Here is a 24,175-nt window from a genome sequence, read left to right on the forward strand (position 1 = left end):
TTAACCCTTGTCTATGCCTCAAAGCGTTTCACCAAGTGAGGATGAAGCATGAACAGGAGTGGGCAGTGGAGCTAAGGGAGGAGACTGAAGAGCTGGGTTATGCGGAGACTTTGCCATAGGAAAGGCAGTGCTTTGGGAAAAGAAATCTAGAGAGCAGGAAGAAAATGGCTGAAGGCTCCATCACTAACAGGAGAAAGGGAAGAGGGATCAGAGTCAGGCAAGAGCAGCATTGGAGGCTGGAGGAGTTTGCAGAGATAGGAAGGGGAGAAGCCATAGCAGGATCTGTAAACAAGAGAACAGACAGACTCCAGGATAACTTTCAGACATCAGCTTTCATGTGTTATTTAGTTAGTTTCACTGCTGGATAAATATTGTATCTGGCACATCCCAAGACCATGGAAGCATTAATGGTAACAAAATAGAATTTGTTGCGTTTATTTAAGAGAATGTTAAATCTTATATGGTTTTAAACATTTCTCAAATGACACTCTGCAGGTTGAAGATTTGTTTTAAATAGTAACACAAGTTTGCTGCTATTTGACGAAGGAAATGGTGATGGATAAAGAGGACATTGAGTTGCTGGAGGAATGGCAGCGTGTCATAGTAAAAGGACACATCCTCATCAGAGATCGGAGCAAATGGGTCAAACTGACCATTGGTAAATTCAGCTGTGGGCTTAGTATATAAAATATAAATATCACATCTAATCTGAAAAGGATTTTAGCACATTGTCTGCTGTCAAGGAACTTTAACGTGGCCTTTTCCTCACTTTTCCTCCCGATACTTTTTGCCTGACACCCAGCGATTGCTCTGTATCATCGTCAGCCTCTTCACGTGACCGTTTCCTCTTGTCTCCCTGCTCTCTCAGCTCCTGTTGAAGGTACAGATGTTCAGTGTTAGAGCAGCCAAGAGCCCCATCTGCGTCTCACCTTAACGCACCCACTGGTTGTAGCATGGAACAACCTCGGCAAACGGTCACTGGTATCAGCCGAGCTGCCTATGAGCAAAGGGTAAATAGCCACAGATGTGGCGTAACTTCCTGCTCAGGCACACCCTCTAGTCAGTCACCGAGAGACACAAAGTGGCCAGCAAGCCATGAGACAATAAAACTGCACGGGTCCTCACAATCCATCTGATTAAATTCACATGCTCCCTTCTTATCCTCCTCTTGATTTTGATCCACATGAACAGTACACTAGTCTCAGCAGGCAGGAGATCTGCTCCCAAGCTTCTGTTAAAGCTGACAAGTAACGAGGTGACCTCCTTGTACAATCTCCCAATGATGTTACAAAGCACAATCTCATTTCACCACCTCCTCGGCAGCTTGCTTATACTGTTGGGGGAAGAGGGGGGTGGTGGTGAGGGCAAGATCTATAAAGTTCATACAGCCACTGAAAATTACAAACATTTCTGCTCCTGCCATGCACATTGTACCAATCCTGGCCCTTTCATCTACTCATGTACTTTACCAATGGCCCCTTGGGATGTCAGACACAAATCCACAGTCTACCACCATCAGGCAACATCTTGCACACGCACATACATCACATTATCAAAAAATTCTGTTTGTTTTGTAACATTCAGCTTGTAACAGGAGAAAATGAATATGCAATGACATGTGCAGTGCTGCAAACTGGAAAATAATGATGCCTAAACTGCAATAAGATTAGTGGCTTAATCAAGATAAATGGTTTTAATTTCTTGGCCACAGCATTTTAATCATCGATTGAAGAAATGATGTAATGGTCCTGATTGGCGCAGTGTAGTGTAATCTGTGGCAGAGTAATGTCTCCGAGGAAGAATTCACCAGCAGGGTTCCTGGTCAGCATGCCAATAATGCCTGTGCCAGATCCAGATTACATAACGGACACAGTGTCTGTACCGTGTCCCAGACTGAACCTTCCCAGCACATGGAAAACCCAGTAACTGTGCTGGGAAGACAGCAAAGCCTTTAGCAGCAGAGGGGTGGGGGGAGGGGGAAATCAGTCTGTGTGGGTCAGTCAGTGCTGCTGCTGGGGTTGATCCTGGATTATGCTGCTTTTAACTTAAATCAAACCCAGACTGATCAGTTACCCAGTGCAATTTATGTAAGCTGGCAAGAGCTTGGCATTTATGTTTTGGGACTGGAGCTGAATACCAGAGCTGCTATTGCAGAAAAATAATGATTTCACAAATTATCGAGGTCACTGGCAATTTTCCACAAGTGGTTGAACAAGTTCAGAATGTCTGTCAGTACTTGGTGTTGTTGCAGACAGAGGATTTATCCTCTTCCACTGTGATTCTGAGTCTTGCTGAGGTTCAGTCCTATGGGCATCAGCTACCCTCAAGTACCTTGCACATGAGTTTTGACAGGCAATTTCAGCTGACCATTCAACCACAGAGGCATTAACTATTGCCCAATCCTTTCCTGACATTAACACACGTACTTTTCACCAGCAGTCACTAGATAGTGATCAGGGGCAAGACACTTGACTGATTTCCTTCCCCTGTCCACTCCCTCAACCTATCCACCCTAGACCAGAGGCCAACTGCTGAGTTCCAGGTCATCCACAAAGCAAGATCAACTAACTCAGCACATTCCAGGGGATTAAACATCTTCCTACTGTGCTCGGTACCAGGGAGGGAAGTACAAGAAAGATTTTCCATGGTTTTGTGAAAATGCATTGGAGTTGCTACAAACTAATTTCATGTTACAGTGATTCATCGGGAACTGTCAACTCTGTGAACTTACAGTACAGTGCAAAAGTCAAACACAATGATGATTCATACTGAAGTCACGTGGACCAGTTCAGTTCCACAATGGAAAGTTCCAGTGGGCCAAACCACTTCCAACAAACAAATTCTGGTGGGATTACAACCACTTCCTAACCATCCTAGGCAATGGAGGCCCCAACCCAACATAATATTTCCACAAAACAGTTATATAGCTGGGCTAAGAGCAGTTTTGTTATTTAGCTTTTTTAACGTATTGATATCCACATGTTTGTGAAAATATGTCACAATTTCCCCATGTGGCAACATACTTCTTGGGCAGACAGATGGCAGATGCAGGTCAACACAGAAAAATATGAATCAGTGCCGTTTAGAGCAGGGTAATGAAATTCCCCTTAAATATCAAGGCTTTACAGGGAGGAGGGCTGGGAGGGCTGAGACACCTTGTTCTGCAAATGCACAGGTCATTAAAGCTGCTAATATTTAGATAAAGCCATGAAAAGAGTCAGATAGGTCCTGTGTTTTTGTAACTAAAAGGCACAGAATGTTGATCTTCGGCTGCAGCACTGCATACAGGGTTCGGTACTGAATATAGGAAGGACACAAAAGCAAGGGAAAAAGTGAAGATTCGGAGATGTTACTGGATGAATAATTCACATTGTGAAGAGAGATCTAAGAAATTTGGGCTAAAATGATTAACGGATCTAGACTGAGGGATTACGGTAACTGTTTGATTTACACTTCAATATTAGACATCACTGAAATCCTAGTTCAGACACTGTATGAGATTTGAGCAAGAATCCCACATACCAGCCGTGCAAATCGCTGTGCTTCTGTCACTCGTTCCACCAACATCATCACCTCTTCCTCTTGCGTAGGAAAGGCTGGAAGTTTCTTCCCAATAAGGTGCTCAATCCTCTGGAACAGCTCCACATCGTACCTGTTAAATGATACGAGCACATTAATAACTGGAGGTGTAAGACAGTGCGGCAGAGAACCACAGTGCTTTACATCAGCAAGAAACTGCCAACACTTTGATACAAACACAAGATATAGGATCTGGAGGAGACCATTCGGCCCTTCAAGCCTGTTTGGCCATTCAACAAGATCATGGCTGATCTACCTCAACTCCACCTTCCCGCACTATCCTAATGCCCCAGGAACACTGCTCAAATCCCACCATGGCAGCTGGTGAAATTTAAATTCAATTAATTAATAAAAAAAACTAGAATTGAAAGCTAGTCTCAGTAATGGTCTCAGCCATGAAACTATCGACTGTTGTGAAAACCCATCAGGTTCACTAATGTCCTTTAGGGAGGAAATCTGCTGTCCTTACCCAGTCTGGCCTACATGTGACTCCAGACCCAGAGCAATGTGGTTGACTCTTGAAATGGCCTAACAAGCCACTCAGTTGTCAAGGGCAATTAGGAATGGGCAACAAATGCTAGCTTTACCAGTGTTACCACATTCCATGAAATTAAAAAAATCCCTCGATTCCATTAGTATACAAAAATCTATCGATCTGTCTTGAATATATTCAACGTTGGAGCATCCACAGCTCTCTGGGGTAGAGAATTTCAAAGATCCAAAACCCTTTAATGAAGAAATTTCTCTCATCTCAGTCCTAAATGGCCAACCCCTCATTCTGAGACTGCGACCCCATGTTCTAGATTGCCCAGCCAAGGGAAACATTTTCTCAGCAGCTACCCTGTCAAGCCCCTTAAGAATTTTAGGTTTCAATTATGTCACTTCTCATTCTTCTAACATCCAGGGAATATAGGCCTAGTCTACTTAATCCTTCCTCATAGGACAATTCCCTCAACCTAGAAATCAGTCCAATGAACCTATGTTGCACTCCCTCTGGGGCAATTAATTATGTTCTTTCTTAGGTAAGGAGACCAAAACTTCACACATTACTCCAGTGTGGCCTCATCAATGGCCTGTATAATCGTAGTAACACTTCCTAATTCTCATATTCCAATCCCTTGTAACAAAAGGTAACATTGCCTTCTGTCTTCCTAATTGCTTGCTGCACCTGCATACTAACTTTCTTACCATTCATGTACACAGATATTTTACTTGATATCATTCTCCTGCTCTGGAATTCACTCCCTAACCTCTTGATCGCACTCTCCTCCTTTAAGACGCTCCTTAAATCCTACCTCTGTGACCAAGCTTTTGGTCACCTGTCCCAATATCTCCTGAAGTGGCTCAGTGTCAAATTCTATTTGATAATTGCTCCTGTGAAGCACCTTGGGATGTTACACTATGCTCAAGGCACTATATAAATTAAAGTTGTCGTTGTCTATTGTCTCTTGAAGACCCCCGCCCCAGGTTTTGTGGGTGAGGGACGGGTTTCCATGGGCATCAAGTGTGAGCCTATACATCAGTCGAGTCTAATCCTTCCTCACAGTGTCTCCCTGCTACCCCCTCCCATCCCAAACACACCCCAACTGCTGTTACTACAGAGCAATTGGGAGCAGGAGATCCTGCCACACTAAGGCCAATGGCAGCAGCCCAAGTCAAGGTGGATGAGACAAGGAAGAGGCAAGCACAATTGCACTGCTTGAAATGAGTAGTCTTGGCAACATTTGGGACATGGGGTGTGAATTCTGCTCTGGATCAAACAGGGCACCATGCAAACTTTAGTTTGCTGCACTTGAGAAACACTCTCACCCAACAATGCCCAGACTCAAAAGTTCAAATGATGAGCATCTTAGTTTTCAATTATTAAGCTCCAGAATCCTGCATGACCTGGTGTCTGGGGGAAGCTAAGCTTTATATATCTGCTCTGGCCCCTTTTCTCTAGAGTCCCAGCTGCTCTGAATGAAAGGTCACCATGTAAAGATGAGCACTTTCGGGGAGCAGCTATCTTGTTCTTCAGGTTAACAAGGCCCAGTAGCATGAAATCAAGAAACTTGAGAGTTTGGGGCTGGTTTGCAATTCTCTTTAATAAATAACATTTTCCATTACAAACCTAACTGTTTTGTGGTTCCCTCCACAGCCAGTCACACACACTGCTGGTTCTAACACGACAGGGGCTGGGTGGGCACACGGCAGAGCTAAAGCTGGATGACTGACAGCACTAAAACACCAACACGTTTTGCTCAGCCTCAGTTTGTTTTCCATTTATTCTACACTTTGCTGTGTTGGGTCGCTGGGGAAATGTCACCACAGGCTGCCCTCATTATGAAGCTTCTACTCAGTCAAGAGATCAAATGGAGATCTGGGCTGCAAACAGCAGCAGTGCTGAGTACCCATCATACAAGCACCTGAAAATCATGGCCTGTAAATCCGCTGCCAGGCAGGAACAGTAACATTCAGACTGCACTCCATGCAATCAGCTCTGCCCCCCTACCCCTGACTTTGTCCTATGAAACTGTCTCAGATGGCCAAAGCACAGTTAGTACCAACTGAAGATCCGAAAATGTTGCTATTCCTTACTCTTGTGAAATACTGAGGGAATGCTGCACTGTCGGAGATGCCTTCTTTTGGATGGTATGTTAAACCGAGGCCCATCTGCCCTTACAGGTGGATGTAAAATATCCCATGACATTACTTCAGAGTGCAGGGGAATTCACCTCTGTGCCCTGGCCAATATTCTTCCCTCAACCAACATCAGTAAAAAAAAAATTATCTGGTTATCTTATTACTGCTTGTGGGATCCTGCTGTGCACAAATTGGCTGCCTTGTTTCATCCAGTGCAACAGTGACATTTCAAGTGCACATTAGCTGCACATTGCTTTGGGATGTCCTGAGGTCATTAAAGGCACTGGTGGAATGTGGCATCTGGCTACAGACTGACCACACAGCCAGCGCTATCTTTTACCAATGCTGCCCTCTCAGCAGCATTTCCCCAACCGTTCACCCAGAGCCACTGAAGTCACCTTCACTACTCTGGGCAACCTCATGAACAAATCACTCCTTCCCCACTCTTCCAGTATTCTGCCCTCTTTATATCCTGGGAATCAGAAGAGGTTCAGTGAGGTATTGTACTGTACATCGCAAGTCTTCTTTCTTTCTTTGGCCTCCTTATCTCGAGAGACAATGGGTAAGCGCCTGGAGGTGGTCAGTGGTGTGTGGAGCAGCGCCTGGAGTGGCTATAAAGGCCAATTCTAGAGTGACAGACTCTTCCACAGGTGCTGCAGAAAAATTTGTTTGTTGGGGCTGTTACACAGTTGGCTCTCCCCTTGCGCTTCTGTCTTTTTTCCTGCCAACTGCTAAGTCTGCTCAACTCGCCACACTTTAGCCCCGCCTTTATGGCTGCCCGCCAGCTCTGACAAACGCTGGCAACTGACTCCCACGACTTGTGATCAATGTCACAGGACTTCATGTCACGTTTGCAGACGTCGTTAAAGCGGAGGCATGGATGGCCGGTGGGTCTGATACCAGTGGCGAGCTCGCTGTACAATGTGTCTTTGGGGATCCTGCCATCTTCCATGTGGCTCACATGGCCAAGCCATCTCAAGCGCCGCTGACTCAGTAGTGTGTATAAGCTGGGGATGTTGGCCGTCTCGAGGACTTCTGTGTTGGAGATACGGTCCTGCCACCTGATGCCAAGTATTCTCCGGAGGCAGCGAAGATGGAATGAATTGAGACGTCGCTCTTGGCTGACATCGCAAGTAAGCTCTGTCAAAACCACCCGGCACCAGTGCTGGACGTGAGGCAAAACTGGAACAAAGCCACCCAAAATTTACACAAGATAAATCCTTGAGACAGAGTTGCCAGGGCTCCAGTATGACTAAACAGTGGGAAAGAGTTTCCAGTCAATAACTTCTTAAAAGAAAGTTTTTCACTGTTTAGCTTCAGCAATGAGCAGAATCACAAGAGCTGACGTTAATATTGAGCAGGCAGCACAACCAGTGACTGACTGAGTTGATCCAGGCAAACAGAACAGGAAGGTTTGTGCTGACTTAGCCGATTAAATTAGAGGCACAGTACAGGCACAATAAATCAGCCAAATGCCTGTGAAAGAGAGCAGGAAACAGCAAGGGTTCATGCTACTGATCTCTATACAGTGATTTTTTTTCTTCCTCGGCCTCTGTGCAACAGGAGAATGGACCGAGTTTGACTGTGCTGTTTACATGATCAAACAGTCTGTAAACTCTCTGCTCAGGCTCACAGGTAAAGACAGTCATTTGAACTAGGTAATGAAGAGTAGCTGGACATTGTAGAGCAGACAGGCAGGGGAAAAGTGAAGCGAGCTTCAGGTAAGAGAGCCTCGGGGAGCAGTTAGGGAGACCGCCCCTCAGCGGAAACTTAAACTCAGCCCTGTTCCTGCAACGGGTTTTCGGCTCTGTTCAGAGTCACTTATCCACCACAGCTGCCTCAACAAATTGAAAATTGAATTGATCTACGTCCAGACAAAATGCTAGCAGAAGCCTCAAAGCACCAAGTTAGATTCGTCCCAGATGGGATTCCCACTAAGAACATAACATTCCGCAATGTCCTTCTAAAACTTTAAGTCGATATGTTGCGAAGATTTGAGACTTAATAACCACAAGTGAAATTCTGAATCTGGATTATAACTGCAGTTATCAGAAACACAGGCCTGTCTTCAGCAAGCTGTTTATTAGTTCATGAGGTTACTACACGCTTCAGAAATAACCTGCCCTGTGGTGGGTTTCTCTGCAGCAATGGGGTGAGCTCTGTGGCAAGGAAGGCAAACTCAAGGTACTTACAACTAAAGGGGATGCAGCCACTCCCTCAAACACATTACGAAGTATTTGTCTGTCACTCCATTTCAGCAGCAGGAGGGGTGAAAGAGAAAGTAACATATTGAGCTGCTACAATGAAAGAAGCAAAACTTACTGGGTGACAAAGGTGATAGACTTTCCTGAGCGTCCTGCTCTGGCTGTTCGGCCCACTCGATGGATGTAATCCTAGAATGTAAACATCAGGCGGCATTAAACAAGGCAGATGGGAGAAAGAGCAGCTGTACATATCAAAAATCAGAGAGCAAGCACTCACCTGACACATTATCTGAGATTATCTAACTCGGAAGTGTAGCAATGGCACCAGGCTGTGGTCCCAATCCAACATTACCCAAGGGTCTGAGCAGAAGGGACCTCTAGTTGATATTTCTCCCTGCTCAAGGATACTGCAGTTAACTGTAGGACACCCCCCAACCTACTGCTGCACAGCTTATTCAGCACAGTGACCCTGTGAAAGCAGACTAATGCTGGTTAGTTGCCTAGGCCCCAACCTCTGGAATATCCTCCCTACACACCTGTGCCTTGCTTTCCTCCTTTAAGACACTCTTTAAAATCTACCTCTTTGACCAAGCATTTGGTCACCTGACCCAATAGTGCCTTTCGTGGCTTGGTGTCATATTGTTTTATAAATCTCCTGTAAAGCACCTTGGGATGTTTTATTACATTAAAAGGTGCTATAAGTTGTTGTTGTTAAACCTTCAAAGAAGGGGCAAGTGCACAGAGCCCACTACTCCTCAGTGCATGAGGTGTTTTCTATGTTATCACGCTACAAGTCTTACCTTAGAATGTGTGGGAATGTCAAAGTTTACAACCACATCTACATGTGGAATGTCAAGGCCGCGGCTCGCTACATCTGTGGCCAGCAAGATCGACCGAGATTTGGCCTTGAATTTATTTAAAGCTCCCAATCGTTTGTTCTGCAATTTAAAAAATAAACAACAGTTTATGTCAAAGGACCAAGCATCGTCACTCTAAAGTGTAAAGAACAACAGCACACCTGATTCATCTGGCCATGTAAGGGAATGGCGGTAAACCCCAGGTTACGCAGGAGCAGTGCCGTGCGCTGTGTGTTGTTACATGTGCTGCAGAAGATGATGAAGGAATTTCCAGCCAGCTCATTGAGAATGGAAACCAGGTAACAATCCTAGAGAAAGCATCAAACTTTTTAAAAATATTGGAAACTTCAAAACAATTAGAGGTGAAACCCCCCCTCCCCCCCCCCGCCCTCAATCTGTATATCCTTATCCACACATTCCTTGTGTAGGGAACTCATCCCTGCTCACAAGCCCTACTTCCTGTTGTCATGATTTTTGTGCCCATTGTAAGTTGGTATGTCAACATTTCCCAAACAATTTTGCTGTGAACTGTCACTGTAATTACAGCACTAACCACGAGGTGGCTCTGTGGAGTGAGTACTCAAGTTTCTCTCATCCCTGTTTGCAGATATAACATTTTTACATTCACGAACGAGATTGTGGGAAATATAAACATTCTTCAAAAACAGGCCAGATATAACTGGAAAAGCATCTGCACTCACACTATTCAGGGGAAAAATGGATTTGCATTTAAAGAAAGGATGTCCCAAAGCAAATTACAGCCAGTGAAAAAAGGCTAACATTCCTATAGCGCCTTTCACAACCTCAGGATGTCCCAAAGCATTTTACAGCCAATTAAATACTTTTGAAGTGTTATTTCTGTTGTAATGTAGGAAACACCACAGCCAAATGGCACACAGCAAGATCCCACAAACAAACATTGATGAGTTAATAGCCACATCATCAGTTTTAGTGATGTTGCTGGAGGGATAAATATTGGCACTAGGACACTGGGGAGAACTCCCCTACTTTGTGTTTTACATCTGAGGGGTTTTTAATGTCTCATTTGAAGGACAGTACTTCAGGTTTCAAAGGGATCAAATGAAGAACTGATCTAAAGAAAGTAACTACAATAATGAGTTATATTCAGCCCAGAAATGACTGATGTCTAACAGCAGTAGGTGGGCCTGGGGTGACAGCAACTGCCATTACCTTGAACTTGGATGGGATGAACACGTAATACTGTTGCAGTTTCTCCACAGTCTGGTACTTGGTTGAGACGGCACACTTCACCGGATCCTTCAGCGCCGCTCGCTGGAGCTTTTGTACCTGAGTGAGAGTGCAGTAAAGACGGAGTTGAGAATGCGATAATGAAGCAGTTTAAAATCTATTACATATCATTCTGACTTAGTGCAGGCTCATTAACCTGTGCAAGGCCAGAGACCTGTCAACACCATGGGTACAGCAGCTCCAGGATTCTCCATTCTGTTTTTCTGTTTGCTGGCTTACATCATTTCTGTTACTAAGAAACCTTCTCTGTTATGACAGTATGTCCCTTTGACACTGCCCTTCAAAGCACACACACACACACACACCACCCCCTTCTTTAATGAGCTACCTCGAAAGCAGGTGTTTAACTGCAACTAAGAAAGCTCTGGTGCTGCTGGAGTTGCGATTCTCTGCTCCAGGTTTAGTGAGGAATCCTGAACTAGACTGAACACAACAGCAATGGAATCACAGAACAGAGGCAAGACGGCCAACACTCAGCAAGTCTGAGAGCTGAAACTCTCAATCCCTAAGAACATGGAGCAGGCTATTCAAGTTGGATAGGTATGGTGGTGGTGTGGGCAGGGAAGAGAATGAGGAGACATGAGTATTAGTTATGAGAGCATAGAGCTGGGTTAAATATCAGCAGCGATTTCTTTTCACGTTGTCAATCTTTGGATCCAGTTTCTGATCTATGAGTGTGAATCCACTGCAAACCTTCGAGAGGAGTTGGAGATGGAAGTTTCCTGGACAGCATTTGGAACAGTAGCACTGTGATACCAAAAATAACTCACAGCACAGGTCAGCGAGTGAACCTGGGGCCTTGCTGATCATTACAAGCCAGCACTGAACCGAGAACCCGCTCACCACACAGGGAAATTTACCCCTCCCCACCCACCGCACAGGCAACCCATCCGGTGTATCCAGGAACCCCTTGCCATATCGGGAACCCACCCACCACAGGGGGAATCCCCCACTGCATCAGGGAACCCATCACTGAGGCATGCAGACAGATATATTAAATAAAACTCTCAGCAAACCTTCTTAGTCATTGTTGCCGAAAACAGATAGGTCTTCCGGTCTCTGGGAATCACTTTGAGAATTTTATCAACCTGGAACAGAGTGATCAGAAACATCAGAACATCACAACTAACAGAGGCCGGCAGTGGTACTGAGCACCAGAATATTTTTTTTTTTTAAAGCTCCCATTAAAAATACATTTGCTTGTTATTATATGCGCTGAAACGGAATGCCAGTGGAAGTGAAGGAGGCTAAAACCCAGGAGACTGCACGGTGCTGAATAACCAGAGTATTTCCTGTGACTGGCGGCTGCTCCCTGAGTAACAGCACCATCTGTTGACCATTATACAGATGGCAGTTTAACCTACTCACTGCACAAGGTTTCTCTATCTCTGTCACTGAGCACACAAACCTCCGAGCAGAGCAGCCCAGTAGCTCACTGCTGCAAACTGGTTCTGCATCTGCTGACTTCTTAACACATTGTTTGTTATTTCTGTTTCCCTTTGAACTGGTGACACTTACACAGAAAAGAAAAACTTGCATTTCTATAGCATCTTTCACCACCTCAGGATGTCCCGAGGTGCTTCACAGCCAATGATGCGCTTTTGAAGTGTAGGAAACACAGCAGCCAAGTGGTGCACAGCAAGATCCCACAAACAGCAATGCGAGATAATGACCAGATCATCTGCTTTAGTGATGTCAGTTGCAGGATAAATATCAAGCCACGCCACTTTTTGTGGGGGGGGGGGGGGGGGGAAGAAAGGGTTTGATTTTTCATGATGGGGGCAGGGAGTCCCCAGAGAATGTCAATATCATTAGGGGTTCTCAGGGAGTCTGCTACTATGCGGGGAAGAGCGTCAGTATTTGCTCTGTGTCACCAGAGATTAGCAAGTTTGTTCTGTTGTGGACACCTGCTGCTCACCTCAGATGATGTAAAATCTCTCAACGAACAAACAAAACATTAGAAAACCTGAATGCCACAATTCACAAACCTCAGTTTCAAAATCCATGTTAAGGATCCTGTCGGCCTCGTCCATCACCAGGTACTTGAGTGCTCGCAGGTTAAACCCCTTTGTGTTCTGAAGGTGATCAATCAGGCGGCCTGGGGTCGCTGGCAGAGAGAAAACAATTACAGCAACAGCCTGACGAGCATCCTTCGAGATATCAACAAACCGCATAACCAGGCTAACATCCCCTGTGGCTGCCCTGGGAAGTCACCTGTGACTCAGTGCATATCAGCACCATACACATCAGAAAGCACAGGTTTGATACCCGTTCTGCACTGTTAGGTGGGACAGTCGGGGTCACGACAGCAGGCCACAGCATTCCTGAGTCTTCGGGATCCAGCGACTCCGGACGGAAAGTTTATTTCCAACTCCCCTGCTCTCACCCCACAATCTAATAACGTGCTGACATGGTCAGGGTTCACACAGGGTGGCCACTTTCAAAAAGGACATGGCTGTGTAGAAGTGCATCCCGGCCTCAGGGAGAGCTAGTGCAAAGTAACCACTATAATACCCTAGAGCGTAATTCAAGCATCACAAGGTAAGGTACCAGTGCAGAATTTAACTGGGGGGGGGGGGGGAGGGAGGTAGGAGGAGGGAGAAGCTGTGAGGGTTTCTATACCTGATCACTATCTGGAAGCTCCTACTAGAAAGCTTGCAGGAAGTGGACATTGGAGACAAACAGGATGAGCCTCAGGTGTGAAGCACTCCATAGCCAAATATCCTGCAGATGCTGACCACACATTTACACACAAGAGGAAGGAGCAGACCCTGCAGGGCACCAGGTATCTGGTGCTTGTAACTGAGCAACAATTACTGTGTGCACAAGGGGGGGAAATGTAAACACTCACCGATGACCACGTGAGGTTTCTTTGCCAGAGCAAGACTCTGTGACATCATATCAATTCCACCCACAATCACCGCTGGAATCAAAAGGCACATCAATCAGATTAGGACTGGGACCAGTGCTCCGCCCCGGCCAGACCCCACGCCCCGCCACCCGGCCAGCACTCCCCACGCCGAGCCCCCCCAACTCTACCCCCCCCCCCACCGCCTCCCTTCGCCCCGACTCCCCCCCCCTCACCCCACCGCCTCCCCTCGCCCCGACTCCCCCCCCTCACCCCACCGCCTCCCCTCGCCCCGACTCCCCCCCCTCACCCCACCGCCTCCCCTCGCCCCGACTCTCTCCCCCCCCAATCGCCTCCCCTCGCCCCGACTCTCTTCCCCCCCCCAATCGCCTCCCCTCGCCCCGACTCTCTCCCCCCCCAATCACCTCCCCTCGCCCCGACTCTCTCCCCCCCCAATCACCTCCCCTCGCCCCGACTCCCCCCTCACCCCACCGCCTCCCCTCGCCCCGACTCCCCCCTCGCCCCGACTCCCCCCCCTCACCCCACCGCCTCCCCTCGCCCCGACCCCCCCCTCACCCCACCGCCTCCCCTCGCCCCGACTCCCCCCCTAACCCCACCGCCTCCCCTCGCCCCGACTCCCCCCCCTCACCCCACCGCCTCCCCTCGCCCCGACTCCCCCCCTCACCCCACCGACTCCCCTCGCCCCGACTCCCCACCCCACCGCCTCCCCTCGCCCTGACTCCCCACCCCACCGCCTCCCCTCGCCCCGACTCTCTCCCCCCACCCCACCGCCTCCCCTCGCCCCGACTCTCCCCCCCCAATCACCTCCCCTCGCCCCGACTCTCTCCCCCCCCCAATCACCTCCCCTCGCCCCGACTCTCTCCCCCCCCAATCACCTCCCCTCGCCCCGACTCTCTCCCCCCCCAATCACCTCCCCTCGCCCCGACTCCCCCCTCGCCCCGACTCCCCCCCCTCACCCCACCACCTCCCCTCGCCCCGACTCCCCCCCCTCACCCCACCGCCTCCCCTCGCCCCGACTCCCCCCCCTCACCCCACCGCCTCCCCTCGCCCCGACTCCCCCCCCTCCCCTCGCCCCGACTCCCCCCCCTCACCCCACCGCCTCCCCTCGCCCCGACCCCCCCTCACCCCACCGCCTCCCCTCGCCCCGACTCTCTCCCCCCACCCCACCGCCTCCCCTCGCCCCGACTCTCCCCCCCCCAATCACCTCCCCTCGCCCCGACTCTCTCCCCCCCCCAATCACCTCCCCTCGCCCCGACTCTCTCCCCCCCCCAATCACCTCCCCTCGCCCCGACTCTCTCCCCCCCCAATCACCTCCCCTCGCCCCGACTCCCCCCTCACCCCACCGCCTCCCCTCGCCCCGACTCCCCCCTCGCCCCGACTCCCCCCCCTCACCCCACCGCCTCCCCTCGCCCCGACCCCCCCCTCACCCCACCGCCTCCCCTCGCCCCGACTCCCCCCCTAACCCCACCGCCTCCCCTCGCCCCGACTCCCCCCCCTCACCCCACCGCCTCCCCTCGCCCCGACTCCCCCCCTCACCCCACCGACTCCCCTCGCCCCGACTCCCCACCCCACCGCCTCCCCTCGCCCTGACTCCCCACCCCACCGCCTCCCCTCGCCCCGACTCTCTCCCCCCACCCCACCGCCTCCCCTCGCCCCGACTCTCCCCCCCCAATCACCTCCCCTCGCCCCGACTCTCTCCCCCCCCCAATCACCTCCCCTCGCCCCGACTCTCTCCCCCCCCAATCACCTCCCCTCGCCCCGACTCTCTCCCCCCCCAATCACCTCCCCTCGCCCCGACTCCCCCCTCGCCCCGACTCCCCCCCCTCACCCCACCACCTCCCCTCGCCCCGACTCCCCCCCCTCACCCCACCGCCTCCCCTCGCCCCGACTCCCCCCCCTCACCCCACCGCCTCCCCTCGCCCCGACTCCCCCCCCTCCCCTCGCCCCGACTCCCCCCCCTCACCCCACCGCCTCCCCTCGCCCCGACCCCCCCTCACCCCACCGCCTCCCCTCGCCCCGACTCTCTCCCCCCACCCCACCGCCTCCCCTCGCCCCGACTCTCCCCCCCCAATCACCTCCCCTCGCCCCGACTCTCTCCCCCCCCCAATCACCTCCCCTCGCCCCGACTCTCTCCCCCCCCCAATCACCTCCCCTCGCCCCGACTCTCTCCCCCCCCCAATCACCTCCCCTCGCCCCGACTCTCTCCCCCCCCCAATCACCTCCCCTCGCCCCGACTCTCTCCCCCCCCCAATCACCTCCCCTCGCCCCGACTCTCTCCCCCCCCCAATCACCTCCCCTCGCCCCGACTCTCTCCCCCCCCCAATCACCTCCCCTCGCCCCGACTCTCTCCCCCCCCCAATCACCTCCCCTCGCCCCGACTCTCTCCCCCCCCCCAATCACCTCCCCTCGCCCCGACTCTCTCCCCCCCCCAATCACCTCCCCTCGCCCCGACTCTCTCCCCCCCCCAATCACCTCCCCTCGCCCCGACTCTCTCCCCCCCCCAATCACCTCCCCTCGCCCCGACTCTCTCCCCCCCCCAATCACCTCCCCTCGCCCCGACTCTCTCCCCCCCCCAATCACCTCCCCTCGCCCCGACTCTCTCCCCCCCCCAATCACCTCCCCTCGCCCCGACTCTCTCCCCCCCCCAATCACCTCCCCTCGCCCCGACTCTCTCCCCCCCCAATCACCTCCCCTCGCCCCGACTCTCTCCCCCCCCCAATCACCTCCCCTCGCCCCGACTCTTCTCCCCCCACCCCACCGCCTCCCCGTGCTCCGAGCCCCCCCGACTCTTCCCCCCCCCACCTCCCCCAACCGCCTCATTGCGCCCTGACTCTCCTTCGCACCCCGACCCTCCCCCCCACTGCATCCCCGCGCCCCGACTCTTCCCCCCCCCCCCCAAATCGCCCCGACTCTCCGCCGCATCCCGACTCTTCCCCCCCCTCCCCCATCGCCTCCATGCCCCCCGACTCTCCTCCGCACCCTGACTGTTCCCCTCCCACCCCCCATGCCCCGACTCTCGCCGCGCCCCGACTCTCTTCCCTGCCCCCCCCCAATCGCCTCCCTGCGCCCCGACTCCTCCCCCGCCTTCCCCTGCCCTGACTCCTCCCCCGCCTTCCCCTGCCCCGACTCCTCCCCCCGAATCCCCCCTCATTCCAATTGCATCAAGTCAGCATTTATTCACCAGACTTCACTCCAATGGAAGAACCCAGAGCTTCAAACTGTTCGGAGATTTGAAACGCCAGCTCGCGGGTTGGCGTCAGGACAAGTGCAAACAGGCGCTGGGGTTTCTCCAGGAGGGCCTGCAGGATCGGGAGAGCAAAGGCGCCAGTCTTCCCGGAGCCAGTCTCAGCCAGGCCAATGATGTCCCGTCCTGAAAGAGTGAGGATGACAAAGTAAAACAAGGCTTGTCACACACACAGTCACCAGTTCTATCCTGAATTAATGCGGTTAGCTCTCAACAGCTAGTGGTAAAACAAGGATAAGATTTCTGTAATCCTGGAGACTGATGGTCAGGAAATATGGCGAGTTTTGATCTGCACGAGGAGTGAACTTTCAGAGTAAGTGGAGCTTGTGATAAAAATAGCTCATCACTTGCTGGGGTAACAAATACTGCTACAACTTTCTATCAACGGGAGTAGCTTACAATTAATTGTATATACTTGGCTTGCATTCCCTCGAATAGGTAGAAACTATTGCATCTGGTGGGGGCAGTCCAGAACAAAGAGCAATAACCTAAAAATTAGAGCCTGACCATTCAGGGGTGATGTCAGAAAGCACTTCTTCAAACACAGGGGAGTGGAAATCTGGAACTTTCTCCCCCCTCCAAAAGGCTGTTGAGGGTTTTGTGGTTGGTGGGGGGTGGGGGGGTGGCGTCAATTGAAAATTTCAAAAGTGAGATTGATAGATTCCTGTGCAGAGAGAAAGATTTAAAATTTCAGGTCAATGACCTTTCATCGGGACAGTCAGTCATTGAAAGGGCAATGCCCTGAAACGTTAACTGTTTCTCTCCCCACATATGTTTCCTGACCTGCTGAGTATTTCCTGTATTTTGTGTGTTTATTTCAGAGTTCCATCATTCAAAGTATTTTGCTTTGGTATTAGAAGATTTCTGTTAGGTAGGGGTGTTAAGGGCTACAGAACCAAGGTGGGTAGTTGGAGTTAAGATACAGACCAGCCATGATGTAATTTGATGGAGGGACAGGCTCGAGGGCAGAATAACCTCCTCCTGTTCCAGTCAGCCTAATTTCAATCTAAACCAGTTTAAAAAAAAACAATTTTAACAGAACCTTTCATATGCTTGAAGCACCTCAAAGTACTTCAAATCATGACTGGCACTCCCAGTGCAGTACTGAGGGAGTGCTGCACTGTCGGAGGTGCCGTCTTTTAGTTGAAGTTACAACTCAGGACTTCTTGCATGCCAAACAGCAGAAGCAGCAAGCAATAAAAAGAGCTGAACGATCTGACAACCAATGGATCAGATCTAAGCTCTGCAGTCCTGCCACATCCAGTTGTGAATGGTGGTGGACAATTAAACAACTAACCAGAAGAGGAGGCTCCACAAATATCCCCATCCTCAATGACGGCAGAGCCCAGCACATCAGTGCAAAAGAAAAGCTGAAGCATTTACAACCATTTTCAGTCAGAAGTGCCAAGTTGATGATCCATCTCGGCCTCCTCCTGAGGTCCCCAGCATCACAGATGCCAGACTTTAGCCAATTCGATTCACTCCACATGATGTCAAGAAACAGCTGAAGGCACTGGATATTGCAAAGGCTATGGGCCCAGACAACATCCCAGCTGTAATACTGAAGAACTGTCGTGCTCCAATACTAGCCACACCCCCTAGCCAAGCTATTCCAGTACAGCAACAACATTGACATTTACCCGACAATGTGGAAAGTTGCCCAGGTATGTCCTGTCCACAAAAAGCAGGACAAATCCAATCGGCCAATAACAGGCCCATCAGTCTACCCTCGATCAGCAAAGTGATGGATGGTGTCTTTGACGGTGCTATCAAGCGCCACTAAAACAGCAACAACCTGCTCACTGACGCTCAGTTTGCGTTCTGCCAGGGCCAATCAACTCCGGACCTCCTTACAGCCTTGGAACAAACATGGATAAAAGAGGTGAACTCTAGAGGGTGGAAGTGACATCAAGGCAACATTTGACCGAATATGGCATCAAGATGTGCTAGTCGAACTGATGTCAGAAGCACAAGATCTTTAATGTCCATCCAAACAAGGAAATGGGATGTTGACCAGGACTAGCAAGCAGGTATGATGGAGACACAAATGGGCAATGCATTATCCAACCAGACAGAACTCACTGTTAAATCTCTCACCTTGTAAAGCGACTGGCAAAGCTTCAGTTTGGATTCTCGTTGGTGATTTCCATCCCAGCTGTTCGCAGGCCTCACAGAGAACCTCAGTTACTCCCTGGGAAACAAAAAGGGACCGAGATAACACGGGATAGAATTATATCGCACTCCTACATCCCAGCGAGAGGGAGGCAGCAACATCAGAGACTGGGGGCGGGGGGGGGGGGGGGGGGTGCCGAGCAGAGGGGGGGGGGTGCCGAGCAGAAGGGGTTGGGGGTTGAAGGGGTTGGGGGTTAAAGGGGGGGGTGATGGGAAGGGGTGGAGGTTGCCGAGGGGAAGCGGTGAGGGGGTGCCAGAGGGGAAGGGGTGGGGGCCGAGGAGAGGGGGTTTGGGGGGGGGGGGGGTGCCGAGGAGAGGGGGTTGGGGCCGAGGAGAGGGGGTTGGTGGGGGGGGGGGGGGTGCTGGCCGAGGAGAGGGGGTTGGTGCGGGGGGGGGCCGAGGAGAGGGGGTTGGTGCGGGGGGGGGTGCTGGCCGAGGAGAGGGGGTTGGGGGGGGTCCGAGGAGAGGGGGTTTGGGGGGGGTCCGAGGAGAGGGGGTTGGGGGGGGGGGGGGGGTCGAGGAGAGGGGGTTGGTGGGGGGGGGGTCGAGGAGAGGGGGTTGGTGGGGGGGGGGGGCCGAGGAGAGGGGGTTGGTGGGGGGGGGGGGCCGAGGAGAGGGGGTTGGTGGGGGGGGGGGGCCGAGGAGAGGGGGTTGGTGGGGGGGGGGGGGGCCGAGGAGAGGGGGTTGGTGGGGGGGGGGGGGCCGAGGAGAGGGGGTTGGGGGGGGGGGGGGGGGCCGAGGAGAGGGGGTTGGGGGGGGGGCCGAGGAGAGGGGTTTGGTGGGGGGGGGGGGGGGGCCGAGGAGAGGGGGTTGGTGGGGGCCGAGGAGAGGGGGTTGGTGGGGGGTCGAGGAGAGGGGGTTGGGGGGGGGTCGAGGAGAGGAGGTTGGTGGGGGGGGGGGGTCGAGGAGAGGGGGTTGGGGGGGGGTCGAGGAGAGGGGGTTGGTGCGGGGGGGGGTGCTGGCCGAGGAGAGGGGGTTGGTGGGGGGGGGGGGGGTCGAGGAGAGGGGGTTTGGGGGGGGGGGGGTCGAGGAGAGGGGGTTTGGGGGGGGGGCCGAGGAGAGGGGGTTGGTGCGGGGGGGGGGGGGGGGGGTCGAGGAGAGGGGGTTTGGGGGGGGGCCGAGGAGAGGGGGTTGGTGGGGGGGGCCAAAGGAGTCCCGGGGGGATTTGTTGAGACACCGGGTCTGGGCCCCAGGCCTAACCCCCTCCCCCGGTGCTGCCGCTCTGAGGTGGTTCTGGGTCCGGCCTCGCCCTGGGAACCATTGCTTCCCTGGTGAGTCGAAGCCGGTTCCAGGCCCGGGGCCTGCACATGCGGCCAAACTGCCGAAACCTCCCCCATTCCCCGGTTACCAGCTCCCGGAAACTCCCCGGATCCGCGGCCTCGCTTCCCGGTGCCGCCATCTTCCTTCCAACTGTGGAGTGCGCGTGCGCAGCACAAAGGCCGCCGGGAGATGTAGTCTTCAGACTGTGACCAGCAGAGAGGCTTCAGGGGCAATGAACACAGTGGGGAATTACACAGGGGGCAACTGGGAAAGAGTGGTATAAATACTAGAAGCTCGGATTGCTGAGGTTCACGGGAACGAATATTGTTGGCTATCAGAGCAAGGTGGGGATAATACTCCAGTTAACTGGGACAGAGATATCTTGCCAGCTCTATAGCTTCCTACTACTCGGGCATGTCAGTCCTTGAATAAATCTGTATATAGTTTAAAACTTATATTGTCTCACTGTATTGTCTTCTGTATCACTAACTCGTGAACCACATCTCCGAACACTCTTTTGTCAAGAGGTGCAATTACTGAGACGAGACTCCCGGGACATTATAATCTGGCTAAAAAGCGAGCTGGAGGGCAGTAATATTCTTGGTTTGTTCCTTTCCTTTGGGGAGAGATAAACAAGTGTAGTATCTGTTCTTATCAGTGCTTACTTGGTTGAGAAGAGACCATGATCATTGTCTTTTGATCCTGGGGAAGCTTTGAGTAAAATGGCTATAACCAATCTTCGAGCTTCAGGCCAGGCAGTGTGCAACACCGTTCGGGTGGTCGTGAAGGACAAGGAAAAGATGCACCGGTCGATCGCACCTTCTTCATCAAAAAAATTATTTTCGATAGCTGCGGATTTCAAGCGACGGACGTCTTCTGCCTGCAGGATTTCCCCAGCAGTGGATACTTCGACGTGACGTTCCGGAACGTGGCGGGATGCATCAAGTTCCTGAAGGCGTTCAAGGAGAAAGGGGACCGGGCGCCACTGTCGATCCTCACAGCGGAGCCGCTCTTCACGCTTCCGTCACAACGGGACCGGGTGGTGACGATTCACCTCTACAACCCCCATGTTCCGGTGGTGGATGTACTCACCTTTCTCGCCAGGTACGTCAAGGTGGCCGGCAGCAGCACTGATGTCAAGGACCCCTTTGGGATTTGGACCAGCAAGTAGCAGGTCAAGGTGACCTTGAAGGTAGATCCCAGTGGAGCCATCATCCACCCTCCCTCCAGCTTCGCTATCGGGGGAAGTCGAGGCTTCTTGGTCTACACTGGGCAGCCCAGACTTTGCCGCACCTGTGGCAAATCTGGTCACATGGCAGCCAACTGCAGCACGGTTGTTTGCAAGAACTGCAAGGAGGAAGGCCATCAGACCAAGGACTGTAAGCAGACTAAGTGTTGCAACTTGTGTGGTGCGGCAGGCCACCTCTACAAAACCTGCCCCAAACGCTGCCTCAGTTCTGCTCAGGCGGCAAGGTCCAAGGAAAGGCCAGGAGAAGGTTTGACGAAGGCGTCCGGTGTTCGAAAGGAGACCAGCAACCTTCTCCGCAGTGAGGAACTACAACCTGAGAAGGAGAAGGAAGGGGAGGCAGCTGAAACCAGCGACCCGGCACCTACCCAATGCCTGGAAACCCCTCCTCCACAGACAGAATCAATGGAGGAGGAGGCAGCAGATGGACAAACAGGTCAGTGGCAAGTGGTCTAGAGGAAAACCACAAAGAAAAAACACCCCAAAGTGGAACAGGCCACCACCCAAACCAGTGGCAAGAGGAGGCTATCTTCTGAATCAGACTGCAACAACTCCTCTTCACTGGACGGGGGAATGCTGGAACGACAGCCCCTTCAAAAGAGGCGGCAGAACTCCAAGGAGATGGAAGATAAAGCATCCCAGCCCCCGGGCACTGGAAGCTGTGATGGGTCTGGCATGCCCCAACCCCAAAGTGCCACACATAACGACGTGGCCAACGCATCTCAGCTCCGGGACACCGAGAGCAAAGACACGTCTGGCGCACCTCAGCTCTGGGAAGCCGTGAGCTGTGATGTTTTCGAGGAGGAACAGATGGAAGCAGCAGAGGATAACCCAATCTTTGCTGCCTACAAGACCCCCCCCCGATGTCACCCCAGCGGAAAAACCCCTGCATGAAAAACCAGGAGGGGTTTCTGAGCCCAACCAACGTGAAACTGCTTGCGCACACGATGGGTATGCAGGAACATCCCGAAGGGGAAGGACTGGGACTAGCGAGGACGAATGGTATGGGAAGCAACAACTAATTTTTAGTAAAAAATGTGTGTAAGATTTGCTTCCATTAATGTGCGTAGCATTAAATCTACTACGCGATGTGTTTCAACCTTGGATTACCTTGCCAAGGTCAAAGCTGACCTACTGTTTCTGCAGGAGTGTGGAATACCACACCTCAGCACCTACAGGCAGTGGTCGCGATGGTGGTCCCACGGGCCATCGATCTGGTCGGGGGGTAATGACTGCCGTTCCTCCGGCCTGGGTATTCTGCTGCGGGGAGGTAACTTCACCATCTCCGAAGTTAAGGAGGTGGTGGGCGGCCGCCTCCTCGTCGCAGACGTGATGTACAACAACGCTCCGCTCCGGTTGATCAACGTGTACGCCCCGGTACAACGCAGCGAGCGGCTGACCGTCTTCCAGCAGCTCCCACTGCTGCTGGCGACGTCCAGGCCGGTCATCCTAGGCGGTGACTTCAACTGCATCATCGATGCGGCTGGACGATCCGGCAGTGACGACAGCAAACTGGACGCTACGTCCAGATTCCTAATAGAAACAGTTAAGGATGCCAAACTGCACGACATCTTCAGCAAACCTGCAGACGGAGCGCAGCGCAGATACACATGGTCAAGATCGGACGGGTCTGCCCGTTCCAGGATTGACTTCCTGTTTGTGTCCCGTGCTGTCACGGTCGGATCCACCGACGTCAAGCCGGTGTTCTTCTCCGACCACTGCCTCTTACTGGCCGACTGTCACTTACAGGACGACCAGCGGGTTGGCAGAGGGACGTGGAAGCTCAATGCGATACTGCTGACCCCAGAGAACGTTGAGGATCTCAAAAGGGATTACAAAGGTTGGAGGACCGTGAAACCCCTCTTTGAGTCTCCAGTTCACTGGTGGGAAGCGATCAAGGAGAACATCAAGAGGTTCTTCAAAGGTGTTCAGAGGGCGAGAGAGAGACAGAGGGAAATGTCCCGACTCCAGAAAAGTATGCAAAATCTGCTCCGGTTGCAGTCAATGGGGGTCGGGGTCGAGGTCAAGGAGGACCTCCAAGAAGTGAAGAGCCAGCAGGCTTCGCTCTTTGCCAAGGAGGCCTCCAAGATCATCTTCCGGTCCAGAGTCCGCTCCATCGAGCAGGATGAGACGTGCTCGCGTTACTTCTTCCAAAAGGTACACACAGAGAGCTCTGTTATCAGCAGCCTGAAGAAAGAAGATGGCTCGGTAACGTCTTCGCAGTCCGACATACTAAGGATCAGCAAATCCTTTTATGCTGGGCTGTATGACGCGAAGCTCACAGACAGCAGAGCCTCCCAGTCCTTCCTGTCATCTATCACAGAGGTCTTAGACGACAGCAGGAGGGAGAGACTGGACAAGCCGCTAACTCTGGACGAGCTGACAGAGGCCGTCGAGTCTTTCGAGACGAGTAAAACTCCCGGGAGCCACGGCTTACCGGTCGAGTTGTACTCGGCCCTGTGGGACTGGGTCGGCCCGGACCTGCTGGAAGTATACGAGAGTATGCTCCTGGCCGGTAGCATGTCAGAATCCATGAGAAAAGGCATCATCACCCTCATTTACAATCTGAAGGGGGAGAGGGCAGAAATCAGAAATTGGCGGCCCATCTCACTGCTTAATGTTGACTACAAAATTCTGTCCAAAGTCATAGCCAGTCGAGTCAAGTCTGCTCTGGAGTTGGTGATTCACCCCGATCAGACCTGTACTGTACCCGGCAGGAAGAGCTCTGATAGTCTCACGCTACTCAGGGATACGATCGCCTACGTACGGGACAGGAGGGTGGACACCTGCCTCATCAGCCTGGACCAGGAGAAGGCTTTTGACAGGATATCGCACACCGACATGATGGACGTG

At 52.3% G+C, this 24,175-nt stretch overlaps 1 protein-coding gene across 1 annotated transcript; it reads right to left on the reverse strand.

Moving 5' to 3' along the window:
- Nucleotides 1-419: 419 nt before the first annotated feature.
- ddx47 (DEAD (Asp-Glu-Ala-Asp) box polypeptide 47) lies at nucleotides 420-20,236 on the reverse strand. Its single transcript, XM_068019810.1, has 12 exons — nucleotides 20,165-20,236; nucleotides 18,742-18,835; nucleotides 16,582-16,770; nucleotides 13,383-13,454; nucleotides 12,520-12,638; nucleotides 11,548-11,619; nucleotides 10,454-10,570; nucleotides 9,424-9,570; nucleotides 9,206-9,343; nucleotides 8,524-8,594; nucleotides 3,523-3,652; nucleotides 420-871 (listed from the first exon to the last, which is right to left on the reverse strand). Exons 1-12 carry the CDS (start codon nucleotides 20,213-20,215, stop codon nucleotides 749-751), a joined length of 1,323 nt encoding a protein of 440 aa, XP_067875911.1. The 5' UTR covers nucleotides 20,216-20,236; the 3' UTR covers nucleotides 420-748.
- Nucleotides 20,237-24,175: the final 3,939 nt, after the last annotated feature.

This window comes from Heterodontus francisci, chromosome 41, assembly GCF_036365525.1.
Source record: "Heterodontus francisci isolate sHetFra1 chromosome 41, sHetFra1.hap1, whole genome shotgun sequence".
NCBI classification, from domain to species: Eukaryota; Metazoa; Chordata; class Chondrichthyes; order Heterodontiformes; family Heterodontidae; genus Heterodontus; species Heterodontus francisci.

Excerpts from the sequence above, each read along its gene's own strand:
- ddx47 (XM_068019810.1), bottom strand. The coding sequence starts at position 20,215 with ATGGCGGCACCGGGAAGCGAGGCCGCGGATCCGGGGAGTTTCCGGGAG. Across the intron at positions 16,771-18,741 it reads TTTGCCAGTCGCTTTACAAG|GACGGGACATCATTGGCCTG; the intron begins GTGAGAGATTTA and ends TCACTCTTTCAG. Across the intron at positions 11,620-12,519 it reads ACATGGATTTTGAAACTGAG|GTTGATAAAATTCTCAAAGT; the intron begins GTTTGTGAATTG and ends ACTCTGTTCCAG.